Source organism: Aphelocoma coerulescens, chromosome 7, assembly GCF_041296385.1.
Source record: "Aphelocoma coerulescens isolate FSJ_1873_10779 chromosome 7, UR_Acoe_1.0, whole genome shotgun sequence".
Classification (NCBI taxonomy): domain Eukaryota; kingdom Metazoa; phylum Chordata; class Aves; order Passeriformes; family Corvidae; genus Aphelocoma; species Aphelocoma coerulescens.
The window spans coordinates 30,019,666-30,036,951 of record NC_091021.1 but is presented as its reverse complement, the minus strand read 5'-3'; the positions used below and the strand labels follow the sequence as shown (position 1 = coordinate 30,036,951).

At 41.4% G+C, this 17,286-nt stretch overlaps 1 protein-coding gene across 17 annotated transcripts in view; it reads right to left on the bottom strand.

The window, feature by feature from the left end:
* Window positions 1-17,286, bottom strand: part of KALRN (kalirin RhoGEF kinase) — a 503,525-nt gene that overhangs the window by 299,609 nt on the left and 186,630 nt on the right. For all 17 annotated transcript variants that reach the window (XR_011152025.1, XM_069021109.1, XM_069021107.1 and 14 more), the window contains one exon: window positions 14,717-14,831. Coding sequence is in view for 12 of the 17 variants with exons in the window: in XM_069021109.1 (XP_068877210.1) it covers window positions 14,717-14,831 (115 nt within the window). In the remaining 5 variants the exon portion in view is untranslated. The remainder of the gene's footprint in view (window positions 1-14,716; window positions 14,832-17,286) is intronic.

Sequence of the window (17,286 nt, the reverse complement as noted above, 5' to 3'; positions counted from 1 at the left end):
CCCTGATTCCAAATGTAAAGAACTGTTTCAACCTTCATTAACATAAACTCTTCTAAAATAACTATCAGTGTGTGCTTATGTCCCTTAAGCAAGCTCAGGTTGTTGATATCTGAAAAGGGAGGTAAGATCGAGTCCGGGTTTATGACAGTGATTGCTGCCTGAATCATCACACGGTGGGGATGTTGCATGGATGCAGTTGTATCCTAATACTGGGGTTTTTAAGGACAGCAATGTTCAATGACCATGTTTCTTTAGTCCTATGGCCCATCTGATAAAAATATCTTCCATCTGGTTCCTGTATGTATGGTTGTCCCTCACAATAGAAGGAGCTTGATTAAGCAATTAAGATGGTGCATGAAGCACATGTTTACACTTGCTGGATATGGATGGACTTATGATCACACTTGACTGCTTTTCTGGAGGAGGATCACAGTACTTAAACAAGAATTAGAAAAAAGACACAGTAAGTAGAAGCCTGCAGGCCAGGCAGGCCTTTTACTGCTTTGGTTGACCTCTTGCATCAATTTCCAATTTTATTGTAGTAAATTAATGTGTCAGCCTGAGAAAGTATTGATATCTTCCTTTCATTTGTGACTAAGAGCAGACATGGTGAATGCCTGTTTCCACCTCAATGATTTCCTTCTTATGCCCCTGGCACTTTACACAATGAATAAATATCTTTATTCTGTCTTAAGATGTACAAGACTTGTGGAAAAGTCTGAGAGCTTGGAAATGGCTGCCTAGAAAAATCCTCTCTAGTCTGTTATCTTGAGATTCATTTGTTGCTTAATTCTGTTTGCAGAGCAGATATATATTTCCAGTTCATTCAGATTCTGTTGAAGTCAGCTGTAGCCTGGAAGAACTAACAGAGGAATCCTGTAATTTTCACAGGAGGCACCCACCAAAGGTAGGAAGAACTAATGGTTTGAGAAATCAATTGAGACTAACTCATAAAATTACCTAATATAATAATTTGTTCCCAACCACCTTAAAATCCACCCCAAAAAATCCTGTAACATCATCTGGTGATAATGATTTCATTGCTCTTCTCTCTGCCCTATCTGCCTGAAATAGTTTATCACTAGCTTTGTTAGAACTTCACCAATATTTGAACCTATGTGACATAGAACAGTGTCCCAGCATTAGAAACATTCAATTTTACCACTGAAAGAAAAAACCTACATTATAGGAATGCTGACATAACCCTTGTATCATCTTAAAATGTAACATCTTATGAGAGATTTTAAAGAGCTTTGCCATGAGTAATCAGGTGTTAAATAAAACAGGGTCTAATACTATGCTTTAGAGTATTTCACTCAAAACCAAAACTGGACTTTGACAAAGAACAAATATGCCAGAAGACATATGACAATTTCCTCTGAAAAGGAACTTCTTGGCCAAGAGAGTAAGAAATACAAAAAGGAAAGCAATGACTCAAAAAGCTATGTGCCAAAAAAATGTTCACAGGTGTAGGAATTAGACTTTTAATAGAATCCCTAATTACACATTTGACTTCTGGCATCTTTTCAAGGCAGCATGAACACAGCTAAAGTTCTTTGTGCATTTGTATTCTCCCACAAAAAAATGGGAAAAAATATGCTTTCATTGTAAAAACAATTATAAGTCAGTTGCCTCTAAAAGGGCAACGTGAGCACAGTATTAACAAAATGGACTTCAGCTTCTGGAAATACTTGTCAGCAATTTCAAAAGCCCAGAAATGGAGATCAAGACAGCTCTGCACTGGTACTGTATCCAGTACATTAATTTGATTCATATTGCTCCACTTTCTTTACCTTATTCAAAAGTGTCTGCTTTAATTTGCCAAGTGCCCCTGGGAATGTAAAAAATACATAATGAGGACAACTAGGATCTTATTTGCTAAGGTGAACATTTCTAAACCTAGTGTCCAAGTTAGAGCAGGTGGATTCTCAAGTGGCCTCTTTCTCAAAAGTATTGAGTGGATTTTACTGAACAAAAATTTATGCCTTTTTCATATAATTAGTAGTGCCCAACAAGCCATCAGGCAAGTGCTGCTGATGCTAACACACACAGACAAAATTTAACAGTCCCTAAAACTACTGTGGTGAAGTGGACTACAGAATTCATTCCTAAATGAAAATCCCAGGAAATATTTTTACCTGACCCTATTTCCATGTCACCTACAGTTTACAATCAGACACTGCAAAATCATTGGGGTGGCTGTTCTGGAAATTAAAGAGAAACTGAGATTTCCAGTAAGTCTGGTAAGTATGGAATGATATAACAGTTGAGTTTTGCCTTGTGAACAGAGAAGGATAAAACCCTAAAAAACCTGCACATACTGCTTGTGTATTTGATTCCTAGTCTAACAGTTCATTAACAAAGCAGAGCTCCCAGACATTCTTCCTATGGGTAAGATTTTTCACTACTTTCCTATGTACCTGATTTTTAATTAGATTTTGGAATGGAATTGCAGCTCCTACCCACAAATCTCCAGTGGGGAGCAAAATCTTAACTAATCTGTGATCCCAGAAATGTTTGCTTCTCCAGATGCAGTTTCTGAACTAAATGACAAATGTTGTAGAAAGAGAAGAATGGAGAAATAAGGGGACATAACCACAGCATTGGATGTGATTAATCAGTGTTGTAACAGTTTAGTTATGTCTTTAGAACAAAAGAAAAACATAGGTCTTAAGGAAAAAGAACATATTGCCTATTTGAATAATTCTTAGACTAACAGTTTATTAACAAGGAAGCTTTTTCAGACATGCCTCCTATGTGCAAGATCACCCATTAGTTAATTGGGCACCTTTGGGATTACTGTTGTCCCCTAAATTCTTCTTCCACTCCCTAGAATTCCTGCATGGCAAAATGGTACATTTCATAACGAGATAGGTTTTCCAAGTGCATTTTCTAAGGTCAGGCAGAGACACAGTACACATCTAATTTCTTACACAGTGCTCCCAACTCAGTATTGGGAAAGGCAGCTTTAAGACCCTGCTTCCCAGAAATTAGAGCTCTAATCAGTGCACACTATTAAAGGGATGTGTACTTCTGCCTCATGCAGTATTTTGTCTATAATAAAACCACTTAGGGTTTTATATCTTCAGGATGTTGAAATATCAGTTAATATGGTTTCCCAAACATTTAAGAGATGTCTCCTGTATGGACTGGTAAATACAGGTTATGCAGTTAAACCAAGGGAGAAAATAACTCTCTGTTGAGTCCTGAACTAAAATTCAGGAAGCTCTGACTGGGTGTCTTTCCTGATGTTCCAGGTTCCAGCATGTGACCTAAATGGGTGGCCTAAATTAAACCTGAGGCTCCATCTGATTACTGTCTACAAAATTAACAGAACACATGAACAGAGCTGCTAATAAACATTGTCCTTAGTTGGTGGTCTAAGCAGAGCTTCTAAGTCTACTGAAATGAAAATGCAATTTTAGTCTCCAACTAGGATTGACTCACAGCAGAAAAGCAATGGAAGGAAAAATTCGCATTGCTGCATTAACAGGGGACTTTCAGTCAACTGCTGAATCACAGAAGACTGAGATAGAAGAGACCTCCTAAATCATTTTAACCAGGGATGTTGTTGGTCATTTGCCAAGAGAGAACAGTAATCAGTACCAGCAGCCTACCTTGCTTGTAGCTAATTTTTCACTAGCATTAAATTAACATGCAAATAATGAGAAATGATGGGAAACTAATTTAGACATATAGTTTATAGCAGTATAATTTAACAAATAATGGTCTCCATCCACCACGACTGTGTAGTGTGTAGGTAGTATGTATGCCTTTTCCATGTGACATTCAAAGTGTAGGTGCATAGTAGATGGAACATGTACAGGAAGCCCATTGGGAGTTCTCTAAGGTATAAAAAACTCTTTTTATTCTCAGTGGAATGTGATTTTTGCCCATGGAGCAGCTTAATACCATGCAACAGCACTTCAGAACACAGCATTCCCTCCTGACCTGACACTAAGGGTTTTGCAGATTGTCCCTAAAGAACATCAAAGCCATGAACCATGCCTTGCAGAATGACAACCTACAAGGAAAATTTGAAAATCCTCCCCGGAATTCCACAGTATCACAGCCCATATATGAGTACAATGTGCATTTTAAAATGTCATAAAGTTCCTGCCAAGGATCCCACCCATCTCTGTATTAATACTGTATTGGTATCCACATTATTTCTATTCCTTAAATGTGTACACTTAATAACTTGTTTAGGAGTAGTGGAGGAAGAAGGGCTGAATTATACCAAGCAAAAAGTACTTTTAATTAGTAATTCTTTCAAACTAAACTTCAAAAAGTAGTATCTGTTCAATCCTCAATGACAACAGTAGCACAAGCATCTGGCTTGGCAGACCCTCAAATAAATAAACAAACTATAAAACTTAACTTATCCTTCTAGTGAAAGTTTTCTAATAGCACAGCATTAATATTAGAAACTGTCAATTCTTTCTTGTGTGAAACAGGGGAAAGGGACAGGAAAGGCGTATGAAAGCAGCCTGAATCTGGCTGGAGATGAACTACTGCTGCTATGATTTTTGGAGAGGGATGCAATTATTCTACAAAGCCCATGCTCTATTACAATTTCTATTCAATGACTTTAACCAAAAGGACCATTCAGCAAAGATGTCCCTTGTAAATACAGCATGGAGCTTACAGCAGGTTCCTGCTTTCTCTTGTTTGCACTGTAGTACGGGCATGTTTAAGAGGTGGAACATTTCCCTGAAAACAGTTGCAGGACAAGGGAAAGCTGTTTTGGTGCTTTGCCTTGTTGGTCAAATACCACAAAGGATCTTTCTAAAATATTACATCACTGGAAAATTCTCCAGAGACTACAGTGTCTCTTTAAAGTTAGACATAAAATAAAGCCTTGTGTACACAGTCAGGGAAACGAATCCTCCCCTGTTAATAGCAGAAAAGTACACTGTGGCACACGTTGCTGACCAGACAATGTTTGCCAAGCCAAAAGCATGTCTGAATTACACTCTGCTGCCTTTTCCTGGGGGAGACAGTCTAGAATTTTTTCTTATTTATGATTTTACTTTGTATTAAAGTATTTCTTTCTTTTTTCTCTTAATCTAAATACCCCAGCAGTCTCACACCATAGAGTTACAATTATGTTTTGCTACATGCAGTGCTTCAGGATCCACAGGGAACTCGGAAGCTGTGCCAGGATCCACAAGGAAGACATAAAACACCACAGACTTGGTTAGGAACACCTTGTGGAAAACGAGAAGAAACCATTGATGAGATTTACAACTGTCTACCAAACTTGGATACCAATTCCCTTTGCAAACAGCAGGGAACTGAGCATCCCAACCTCGGAGACAAATTTTGCCAGTCCCAAGCCATACTTTCCATGCTATCCTGCTCAATCCCACATGTTACCATGAATTGGTCATTGTTCTGTCTTAATATGATCAAATTTTCTAATACCATAAACTAGCGTGTGCTTTTACGAGCATGGGAACTGCCAAACCCTTGGTAGTGGTTTGCACATTGATTCTCTAATGTTTAATAACAAATGTGCCTCTTACATGATCTAGATATACCCCCACACCTCCAGTCTCTAAGAAGGGCTGACTTCAGACCACCTTCCCCTCTCTGTGTACGCTAATTAGGTCTCTTTCCTTGATGCAGCTGTCTATTCTCATTACATTTGTAGAAATTTAGTATTCTTGAACATTTTTCCTGACAGATTTGGTTTAACAGTGACTGACAGACAGCATGATGGCATCAGCTTTTTATCATTCATTTGGAGATACAGCTAAAAATACATTCCTGAAAACATACCCTCAGTCCTACCCGAGCAGTGCACTGGGGAACTCAGACTTTGGAGCAGCATCCCCAACACCTCCATGCATCCAGTGAGGATAACGATCAGGCTGTCTAGGCTGAGACGACTTCACTTCTGCATCTCCCATTACTTGCTTCATACTGGCACACAGCAAAGATCTCATCCATTCTCCATGGGAGTTTAGAAGAGCTTTCCATTGACATTGAGATACTTTGGACAACATGCCCATTACAAAATAGACTGCAAAGCACAGCAGTTGTTTTCCTGCTTCTAATGACATCCATGAAGAGATGGCATAAGCCACTTCCAAATAGTAATAATTTCTAATAGTGAAAAGGATATAGCACATACTGGAGTTACTGATGAGGAACACAAGCATCCATAGTGGAATGAGACAAAAACTATTTTACAGTCTCTGCAAAAACTGTAGGAAAGAGATCACCTAAAAGAAAATTTAGGATTGGCTGAACTGCTGCATATTCCACTGACGGCTGCTGACAGCTTCAGGAGGGAACTGCGCGCAGCCTGTGCCAGCTCTGCTGCCAGCGAGACGCTCCCACAAAACCTCTCTGCTAATTTTAGCTCTTCTGAATTACTGCTCACATTAGCACAAGCCTGCCTTCTCTGAGGAATTCTCCCAGTCACCGCTGCCTGGACTGCTTGGAGCATGGTGGAGCCACAGTTCTGATGGTTAAAAGGCCCATGAGGAACATGCAAGAGCTTTACACCAGCACTAGCATGGCCAAGGCCAGAGAGGGCAGCATGGGGAGGTGTGCTGCAGAGACTTGCAAAAGACTTGTCAAAGCCACTGAGGAAGAAGATGGAGAAAATGATGCTCTGAATAAAATTTATAGCAGCCTGTGGTGCCCGCTCCCTCACCAGTGAATGGGTGCAGGATATATCGTAGTTTACAAGTTTCTGCCTTTTCTCCATCACCTCAACTCCTTCCTCCAGGCAGCAGATGCTGGTACAACCAACATGCAAAAGCCATTTAGGAGGAGGAACAATGCTGATCTAATCCCCAGACTGAGGGCCTGGACAGAGCTCAAAAAGCAGAGTGTGCAGCACAGCTCTACATGAGACAACTCAGGGGATGGGATCAGGCCCCAGGCCCTGCCAGAACCACTGGATGTCACTAGGCCATGGAGGCTCCTGTGTCCCAGCAGTGGTGGCATGCACGATGAGGGGAGTTGTTTTGCTGTTTGCTCCAGATTTGGAGAAATCCAAGCAGAATCCTTCCCAGCCAGAATCCTCTGTTGGCAATGCAGTGAGGTACTACCTACATCATTGCTAACAAAAATATAACAACATGGGCAGTGGCTGCAAAGGACAGGCACCCATCTTGTGTGAGAGACCCAAAATCAGCACCTCACAGCCCCTGCAGGGAAGCTGAGCAACACCCGAGGCTCCCCTGAGAAGACACCTGAGGTTTTCTCAGGGCCTTGGCAAAGCTCAGACCCTTGACAAAGCCCACACCCTTGACAAAGCCCACCAAACCTCGAGAAGGCTCAGCTGATGTTACTGCATGGAATCACCACCCATGTAGGAGGTAGTGGTCTCCAGGTCAGCCCCCTTGGCCCTGGCTTTAGCAGGAAGCACTGCCACAGGCATCTCTCACTGGGCTCAGAGGGTTTTAACAGCATTGCTCCTCTCCCAGTAAGAGAGGCCAGGTGTGGTGGTGCTGCAAGAGCTGTGGCTGGGAATCCACTCCCTGCCATCCTTCTGGCTGCTCTGAACTTGCAGCCTGAATGCACTGCCTGTGAGAAGGAGAAATGTTCTGCAGCTGGGAGAGCAGGGCTGAAGCAAAAAAGGCCAGACCAGTAAAACCAAGAGGCAGTGGACCTGAACTGGGTAGAGGTGCTTACTTTTGTAGCCTGGGAAGAACACAAAGTAAAACAGTGACCTTTTATTTCATTGGATGTGTTCCCTCCACCAGCCCTATCCACTGACTCCACTGAAGAAGGTGTGACTGAGCTCCCACTGGGATGGAAAACAGCCCAGTGCCAGGAAAGGGAACTTCTCCTCCAGACCTGTGCATTTCCCTCGTATGTTAAACCTGGCCTGTAGTGCTCTCTGCAATCCTAAATCTTCAAATTATTAACCTGCTGAATTTGTGCTGGAGATGTTAGATGAACCAGAAAGAACCCAATATGACTCTGAAATCTCAGCATGAGTCTGCATGGTTGGCAGTAAGAGTGAACTGAACTCCCTCCCCTACACTGTAAAATAGAACAATTGCCTTGGAAATAATTCAGACATAATAAATGAGGGATTCCTTCATATTAACTGTTTTCATTTGCAGATTTATAGTTTAAAATTAAGCAGATGTTGAGTGTTGAATACAATGCTTAAAAACACAATGACAAGTTGAAATCCTAGTTTCTCTGCATGTGGCAATCAGTAACTTCAATTATTTATTGGAATACAATTAAAATATAATTAAATGGAGCAAGCTATACTTAAGAATAAAGAAATATTGTAGAATTTAGTGGGCAAAAAGAACCAGTAAGATTTTCAGGTCTTCCAAAACAGTACAAAATGTTTGGATACAAGATAAACAACTTAGAAAATACTTTGCAAATCCCTTTGTAAGTACTTTAAGGAGTTTACTTTAAATAAGGAATTCACTCTTGAGAGAACACCAACCTTTATTTTATTTATTTCAATTGCCAAACTCACATTCTGAAACAAGAATAATAAATAGAAAGATAATGAAATCTTCATGAGCTTGTTTCAATAGTAACATTAACTTAATCTCATTTGCTTCTATTTCACAATAGAGAGACTTCTGTTAGACCCATATCGATGATCACTGCTAGAAATGAGATGCAGAGCCCAGCTTACAGTGCCTTTTATTAGTCTTTAGAGGGAAAAGGCTACATGAGCTGTGCAGGAAAAGGCTACATGAGCTGTGCAGTTCACAGTACATCAACTGCAAAGCTCTGTATCATGCTATTTGTGCTGCTTATCACAAAACCAGTCTGAAAACACTTGCACTCTCATGGAGCTGAACAGTACAATAGGGCTCAGCAGGTAACCAGGCTGGAATCACTCAAAGAGTACTCTCAGCTCCCACAGAGGGCAGAGGAATAGAGGATATCTGCTTTAGGTCCAAAGCTGTGCAAGATTGGACCTCACACTATCCATAAAAACAGCAACAGGCAGCGAAAGCAGGGCGTAATTTGGAAACCAAGACCAAATCCCAACCCCACCCCCCCTTAGGTTTGTGTTCATTTAAAAACAAACAAAGGAAATTAAAATTGTGTATCTGTTTAAAAACCTCACATCTTTATACAAAACAGTGTCACAAAAGCTGGAGTGACTTGTTTTCATGCCTCTGATGCAAGACAGGAGTGATGAGACCTGGGTCCCTCCTGACAGACCTCCTAACAGGGTCTGCAAGATGGGGAGGATACAGAAACCTGCTTCAGTTCTTCAATCTGTGATTTTTTTCACTTTAATTTTTTTTCCCCCATTTTTCATGTGCACTGAGACTAAATTGTTTATATTAGCTTGGGCTCGCAGAGTGCATTTTACCACATCAGTTTATTTTCCCTCTCTAACGTAAGCATCCCCAACACCTTCAATCTTTTCCCCTAACTCCTGCTCCCCAGGCTCTGACAGCTCTTGTCACTCCCTCTGCACTTCCAGGAAGTCCACATTTTCTAACAGCTTCTGGTAAATGGGAGTTTCCAAGGTTGCAGCTGTAGACACTTGCTGCAGAATTTCAACATCAATTATAGCCAACATCCACTCATCTAGGAATAAAATGCCTCAACAGGTTATTAACACAGCTAGAAGGAAATCAGAGATCCCCTTTTGAAGTGCTGATTTCCAGCAAGCAGTGAACAAGTAACTTGGCCGTGAGGTGGTCAGTAAGAGGACACAGAAAGCAACACAGAGCAGTGAGCTCAGCAGCCTTTTAATTAGACAAGGTAAGAACACCACTACTTCAACAGAAGTCCCCCAATCCCCAACAGAGTGATAAAAACATCACACACCAATACCACATATGGTAGAGGCTGGATTTGAACTGGCTATAGAGTGGCAAAACGCTCTTAAATTCAGCAGTACTCATATCAGTTATTTACTTCTAATGAACCCATTTCTCCAAAATACCTTACAATTATTTTTCAGATTATATCAGAATACTAAATCTCCATTAGGCTCATTAGTTCCACCACATTTTTTACTGCTGTATTTTGGTACATGTGTATGGTAGAATAATTATCTTATCGGTGGCACCAGATATTTAGTTACTAAAATTAGTATGAAGTCCCTGGTGTTATTTTTTTAATAGATGGTTATTTTTGTAGATCTACAATAGCCTCCAGGAAAAAAAAAAAAAGTCCTCAAAAGCTCCTTCTGTGCTAAGATCACATAACAAAAAGCAGAGCTCGAGGGTTTAATTCCTATCAATCAACAAAATGAGTTTCACACTACTCCTGGTCAGAGGAGCTAATATACACAGCACCACAGGTCACCGGAGAAGAGCTTAAAATAAATCCAAGAGTGGGTGAGTATTGCTACATTTTGCCATTCCCTGTATTGTTCTTCTAATTTTACAAAGCCCCAGTCACTGAACTAATTATTAGGGGCACTTCAGTTGTTTTACTGTTCCTAGCACCTCTCATCAAGCTTGGGCAGTTCTGAGGAGCTGTTCAAACACACAAGGCTGGCCCTTGGAAACACTTTGCTGCTGTTATGAGCCCTGGATGTCCCCCAGAACAGGGAAACATTTGAGCAGCTTTTTGAACAGAGGACAAATAAAAAGTAGATGTCTTTAAAAACACAGGTCCCTGAGGCATCTCGGGTTTCCACTCTGCAGAGAGCACCGAAGATTGCTTATCTTGGCTCCAGAACAGATTGATGTGTTCAGCTGGAAGGTTCACTATAGCTGACAGAGAACATTTCCTTCGTCGTATTGCTTCACCATTCGAGGAGATAACTCAGGCTAATAATATTCTGTCTCCTTTTTATCCTCCTATAGCCTACACATAACTTAATTCCTAATTCCAAAGGGCTTGCAGAAGAGATTGGCCTGGTGCTAGTTTCATTTACACACATATAAATCAAAGCTCAGTCTACTGGAATAGATGGCACTGCACTGGTGTTAAAATATAAAATCCTCAGCAAGGCCAGAAATTTCTCCCTCAGCTCCACTGATCATAAACAACATGTTATCCTAGATTCAGCCACACCCTCCAAATTTCTAAACATTGCATCCATTTAAATTTGCATGTAAATAGAAGCTATCCTGAGTCACAAGAAATACAGCTTCGCCTACCCAGAAAGCATTAGTGCAAATGTAAACCAAGCAGAAAATGGCAGAGTAGTAGAAACTTGGCATCCAGGGCAATTATCTTTATATCTAATGAATAGCGTCTTCGTTTCTTAGTAACTAATTACAGTGGCACTGTTTAAAGAAAAGGACCTTGTGATATGCCTGAAAGAACCAAGGTAGGGCACCAAACCAGGAGCGCATTATTTTATAGTGTCAGGATACCCACTCACAACCTCCTCCTCCTCCCCAAAACTGCAAGATCAGGCTTTTGAACCTTACAGGAGCTTTAAATTACCTCAGGCACTATGGACTGAAAAGTTAGCATTTCGGGATAGGAACAAACTGTGTTCCTAGATCTTCACCCCCAGGCAGTAATCCTCAGCCACACAGGAAACCCCACTGCCTGCAGGCACCTGCCTGACTGTGGCTCCCAGCTGCATGAAAGCCCTCACTATTCTGCTCTAACTCAAGCACACATAGCTGCTTTCAGAGAGCCCACATTATTATTCTGGTTTTGAAGAAGGAACTGCAGAAAGCTGAATCAGAAACTTTGAAAACTGCTAGCAAGACCCTGGTTTCACTTACCCTAATCTGTCATCACATTTCATCACCAATCTCATACCTGCTCCAAGCTCCCAGCACTGTGCCACCTCTGCCCCCTCCATTAAGATATAAAACAAGGGTTAAGTGACAGATAGTATCAACGTGGAGAGCAATCTGTCTCACTCAGAAACCAATGCACCGAGAATAAAGAAAGAATTATTATCCTTGTGTCAATATGATAAATTACAGGCTCTTTTTCACAAAGAATTTTTAGTTTTTCAGCTAGCACAGAAAACTCTTCCCCTTTTAGCACTCAACATCAGAGCAGTTTCTTCTGACATCCTGTTCATAGTCTCTGCTAATGACATTGTTTATTTTGGTGGATGGCTGATGCAGTTAGTAACTACAGCACTCATCTTGGAATAAACATGAACTAAGAGTCAGCAATAGGAATTCCAACTGTTCCTTCCATATATTTGTTTCCAAAACATAAATAAGTTTGAAAGCTCTGCTTGCTGCTTGCCCTTGTTAAAGTGAACAAAACGTTTAGGGAAAATGAGTTTTCAGTGTTTCCTTACACCACATAGGTTACACAATCCCATGTGCCAAGCCCATGAAGTTTGTGGTCACATTTCCCTCCTACAGCAGTGAATTCACAGCTGTTGCACCAGACAAAACAGGACTAGGAGGAACTGGGAGAAATAACCTCCTGATCTACCATACCCTCTCCATAACGTTTATATCAATTCCAGAGGTTTGTCTATACAGCAATAGAAAGATCTAAGAAAAAATTAGATGACTTATAGTGCTAATGGAATCCATTACATATCTTTTCCTCATATCCAGCCTAATCTTCACTTGCTTCAGTGTAACACATTTGTTTGCCTTCACCCTACAAACTCTCTCCTTTTGCAGCATCACAACATACTCACACAGACCCTTTTCTCTCTCTACAACTGAGCAACCTCTACACTTTTAATCCTTCCTTGACAGGCCACTTTTTCAAGACCTCTGATCACTCTTGCTGCTTTCTGCTCCACACCTCTCAATGTGCAAATATCCCTAGAAGGAAAGAGTACTCCAGTTAATACCTCCAGAGGTCCAATCTGCAAGGATACTTGGGAAGCCAGTGAAAGTGCTCCATGCATAGCCAACCCCTCACTGCTGGGCACATTTTCATGACAGGAGATTGTACCACAGAAGAAGGGATATTCTCTAGGATAACTAGAGAGACATCTCCAAAGGCTTCACACACCAGGACAGAACAAGGCCTTGCAGTGACCACCAGGAGGAGAATGCTTTTTTAGCATTTATAGAGAGACAGGCAGCCAGGTCTTATATTGGGTCCTTCAGCACATACCTCTGACCCCAGGTTCTGCATCATCAGAGAAAAATCACTGCTGCACTGATCCAGAGTGAGGCAACCAAAAGCAGCATCAAAGATTGAACTAATTGATTCAGTTGTACAACAGTGGGGAACAGAAGGGATGTATCTTTCTATTACTGACACCTCCTTGAGAGAAGAGCAATTAATAGAAAAGGTTGACATGTTAGAAAGTCATTTTTGCTCTGCAATTGCTTGCAACCCAAAGCAATGTCATATCTTCATACCTGCAACCATGCAAAAAATGGTAAGATGTAGAGGACCAGTTTCATTACTGCAGCAACTGGGGGGAATTACCAAGCTCTGGGGCACACACTCCCAGGGAGTGACCTACTGCTCCCCCAGCCCTGCAGCATGTCTGTAATCTCTCTCACAATATGAGTGAAAATGGAGCTGTCTAGAGGATAAAATGAGGGGGGTGGGGAGACTCAGCTTGTTAGTAAAACCTTGACAACTGAAAGTCCAACAGAGCAAAAAGTGCATCACCAGAGGACTTACGACGTCCAGGAAACAAGCCCTGGCAGATCTGGTACACACAGCTCCATTTGCCACTTGCTCTGCAGCCGAGTGATTAAGTCTCCAAACAGCCCTTAACCCTCTTCCATACCAAACACAACCTTTCTCCTCTGCACATTGCACTTTTAAGGAACCGAGTGCATTTCCAAGACCCTTACCTCTTGACTTCTAGATGCAGCCAACCCGCCTGCTCTTCATGTCTAAACTTCACACTCTTTGCCAAAACATGCAATTGTGTAACAGCTCATGTTCTGGGGGGTTAAAAGAGAAGGAGCTCCTGGGTGGCACAGGATGTGTTCCTACAACCCTGAGCATCCCTTCTCAGTCCCTCACCTGCCCTGGGGTAACGCTCACCTCAATAGCTGGTGCAGTAGTTTTTGGGTAAAGATATTTGGCAAGCTTAAAAACAGGAACAGGAAGGTGGATGAGGGCATATGTAATCTCATACTCTCTAAGGCTGGATCAGAAATACCTATCTGGGCACTGAGCCCTATAAATGATCTCCCAAAGCTTGAAAAAATAAATATGCTCTGGCAACACACCTTTCCTCCAGCATCCCTGGGAAAAGGATGGGGACTTGCTTGTTGGAAGAGAGCCACAGAGACTAATGCGGGGAAAGGTGGTGGTTTACATTCAGAACAATTTGAAATGGCTTTCTTTGAAAGTTTCCTCCTGAGTCCACCCATGTTCCTTCCCCACCCTGGAGAAATCTTTGGAAAGTGCTGGGGCACAAAGATCTGCCTCCCTTGTACAGGCACTCTCTCCTCCCCAGCAACTACAGTCCCCTACCCCAGCTCTCCCGAGGTATCTCTCCTACAAGGTATTAAAAAGCAACAACAGACAGCAGGCTCTCTCCAGCTTGCTATATTTAACTGCAGACCTCTAAGCATTCCCCCCTTTGCACTCCCCCCTGAAACAGTTGCATAGGAACATGGAGAATGAGAGCTGCTCCTCGTTGCTGTGAGGAGCTTGAAGCCCAGGTTTGCTCCCACTGTCCCCGCTCTGGGGCTCCTGCATTACCACGTGTGCCATAAAAAAACCACCGGAGCACACACAGGAGGAGGAAGGGAACACTTTTGTTCCTCCGCCCCAAGAACTCAAGGTACTAAACGTTAATACTTGGAAATCAGCAACTGCCAAGAACAAGTTCCCCACCCACCCATCCACCCTAAGCTTTGAAGTGTTTTCTTTCTAGCTTTACCTTGGCACACTGGCCAAATAAGTCACAAGTTTCCGAAGGTCTTCCTGCCTTATTCTGTCATGATTGCTGCGGGCTGGGAAGGTCAAGACAGGACCACCTCGTTTATCACGGCCACCTGTGGAAAATAAAGGATTGTTAGAAAATCAGACAGGAAGCACACGTCAAAAAAACTATGTGCACCAAATTGATAAATATAAATTACAGCACATTTAAGAGTCTGCACACCCCTTGTAGCTTTCAGACTTGCCTAATTGAGGAAGACAAGCTTGCATTTGCTGGAGCTCCAAATAGGGGATATAAGAAAAAAAAAGCCCACACAAGGAAAATTGCTACTAGCACTTCTTCTTTCACCTAATCCCATCAAATCCAAGGTGCCACTCCAAGCAGGCAATGCTAATGAAATCCTACTGTGGGGATAGTTTTGAACTGGTCAACACCAAGAAAGGGAAAGCATTTTTCACTGTTACTCAGTGTGTTGCACCGTTCATTCCAAGATAGTTTACCACGTCCTGCCACTTTGAAGGGATGTATCCAAGCAACGTTTATGCAGCACAATGTTCTAATCTATCAGATAATTCATTAAAACTGAAATTTTGATTAGAAGTTCATGTCTCCTAAGCTTTCTATCTATAAATTGTTGCTGGCAATCAGAGTAATTGTTTGGAGGGGGGTTTCCTGTAGCTTTCCTGTCTTAAAAATCACTTATTTTAAGCTGCCAGTGTCTGGCCCTTCATCTTTTACAAAAATTGTCTAAAGGCTTAGCCATAAAGGAATGACTCTACCCTGAACTATACAATCTATTCTACAGCACCTTATATTATTCTCTCCTGTAAATAGAGTTTAAGAAGATTGAAACTGAAAGCTAGTGCATCACTCAATGTTTAGTTCTTTCTTCACATATTATCTCAGGATTTTTTCCAGGAATTGTGTGTTGTTAGACACATGTTTGCACTGTTATCTAGGAAAAAGTTACAGCTAAACTACAGCTCAAAAAGCTAGCATGGAACTGCAAGGACCTCACAAACAAGCTGTAAAAATGCACATGAGTTTGCACTTCTCAATGGAAAGTATAATCCCTTTAACAGAAATATCATTTCTGAGAAAGGAAACCCACATGCTTTCTGAGCTAATTCACTTGGCCAACAAGAAGAAAAAGCTACACAAGGACGTGAACATCTCCGGCACTGATCTACACTGCGCTCTCTCATTAAGAACTTGGGACACCTGCAGGCTGTGCTATTGGCACATTCCTGTTACTATATAAAAGTTTTCTTAAAATAAAGATAATTTTTAATTGCTAAGACCTTCTAGAGAGTCTTCTACATCACTGCTGCCTGTACAAGACAGAGTCTGCTACACAAACTTCATTATATAGACAGAGGTGCCACTGGTACCCCTCGTCACCGTTCATCAGCCTTTACATTCCCATAGTTTTCAGTGGATGCAATACACCTGAAGGGCTACATTGTGCAAGTCTCCATTGGAACCAGGTCATGTCTGATTTGTCCAGGGATACAAATGGAGAGGCAAACAACAGATGTCATCTTTATTTTGAGCCCTCATGCAGATAGCAGTACATACAGAGTACAAAAACTGTCCTCTCTAATCTCCACCCAAATCTCTGTGCCTTCTATTTGCCTTTGGCTTTACACCATGAAGGTGAGGAAGGTCCATTGGAATTCAGTGTCACCTTGGCAGATCCACACCTCTGCCACATAGCATGAAAATGGGGGCATAATGTAAGAAAGGATGCAGTTTACAAGGAAATAAACTCATTTAAATTTTCAGACCTTTTTATGAAAAAAAGCTTCCTCATTTTAAGTACATTCTCCCTTTGTTGAGATTATTTCACACACCACATCAATGCCAAACCATTATATCATGCATGATATGTGTCCAACAGAAAAGCAAGCCAGACTATAGAATAGGAAATACAGTAACTAATAGAATAGCAAATACAGTATCCAATGCAGTAACTAAAGCTGGAAGGAAATATATTTTTGACACAAGAAGCTTTTCAAGGTTTTGAAAAATTTCCCATCATATCAAGATGTAACCGAGGCTTTCAAAAGTTTCCAGATATTTGCTGAAGCAGAGACCTTAACTTGAACTGCATCCCAGAAGAACATGCTACCCGCTACTCATTCAGGCTCTCTCTCCTCCATTCCCAATTATTTAAATATTTGTACAGCATGGAAAAGCACCAAGAGTTATGATCAGAAGACATCCAAGCCCACATTTATAATCCTCTCCCAGGATATGAAACACCTGGAAAGGGCCATGAGCTTCCCACAGCCCAGCAGCACTAATCACTCTGATGCTGCCCATTCACCTTGGCTTCATAAACCAAAACTTGTGTTTCTGGTCAGGGACCCCTTTAACACCTACCGTTCCACCAATCTGAAAAATAAATAAATAAGAAACCTGTGTAAATTCCGGTAGGCTGAAAACATTAAGTCAGAAAATTCTTTACCCTTTTAGTAACAGCAACACAAGGATTTCAGCAACAGAAAAGAAAATAGGATCCAGAACATTCCTGTCTTGTCTTTGCTTCAGGATAAAAATTGTCC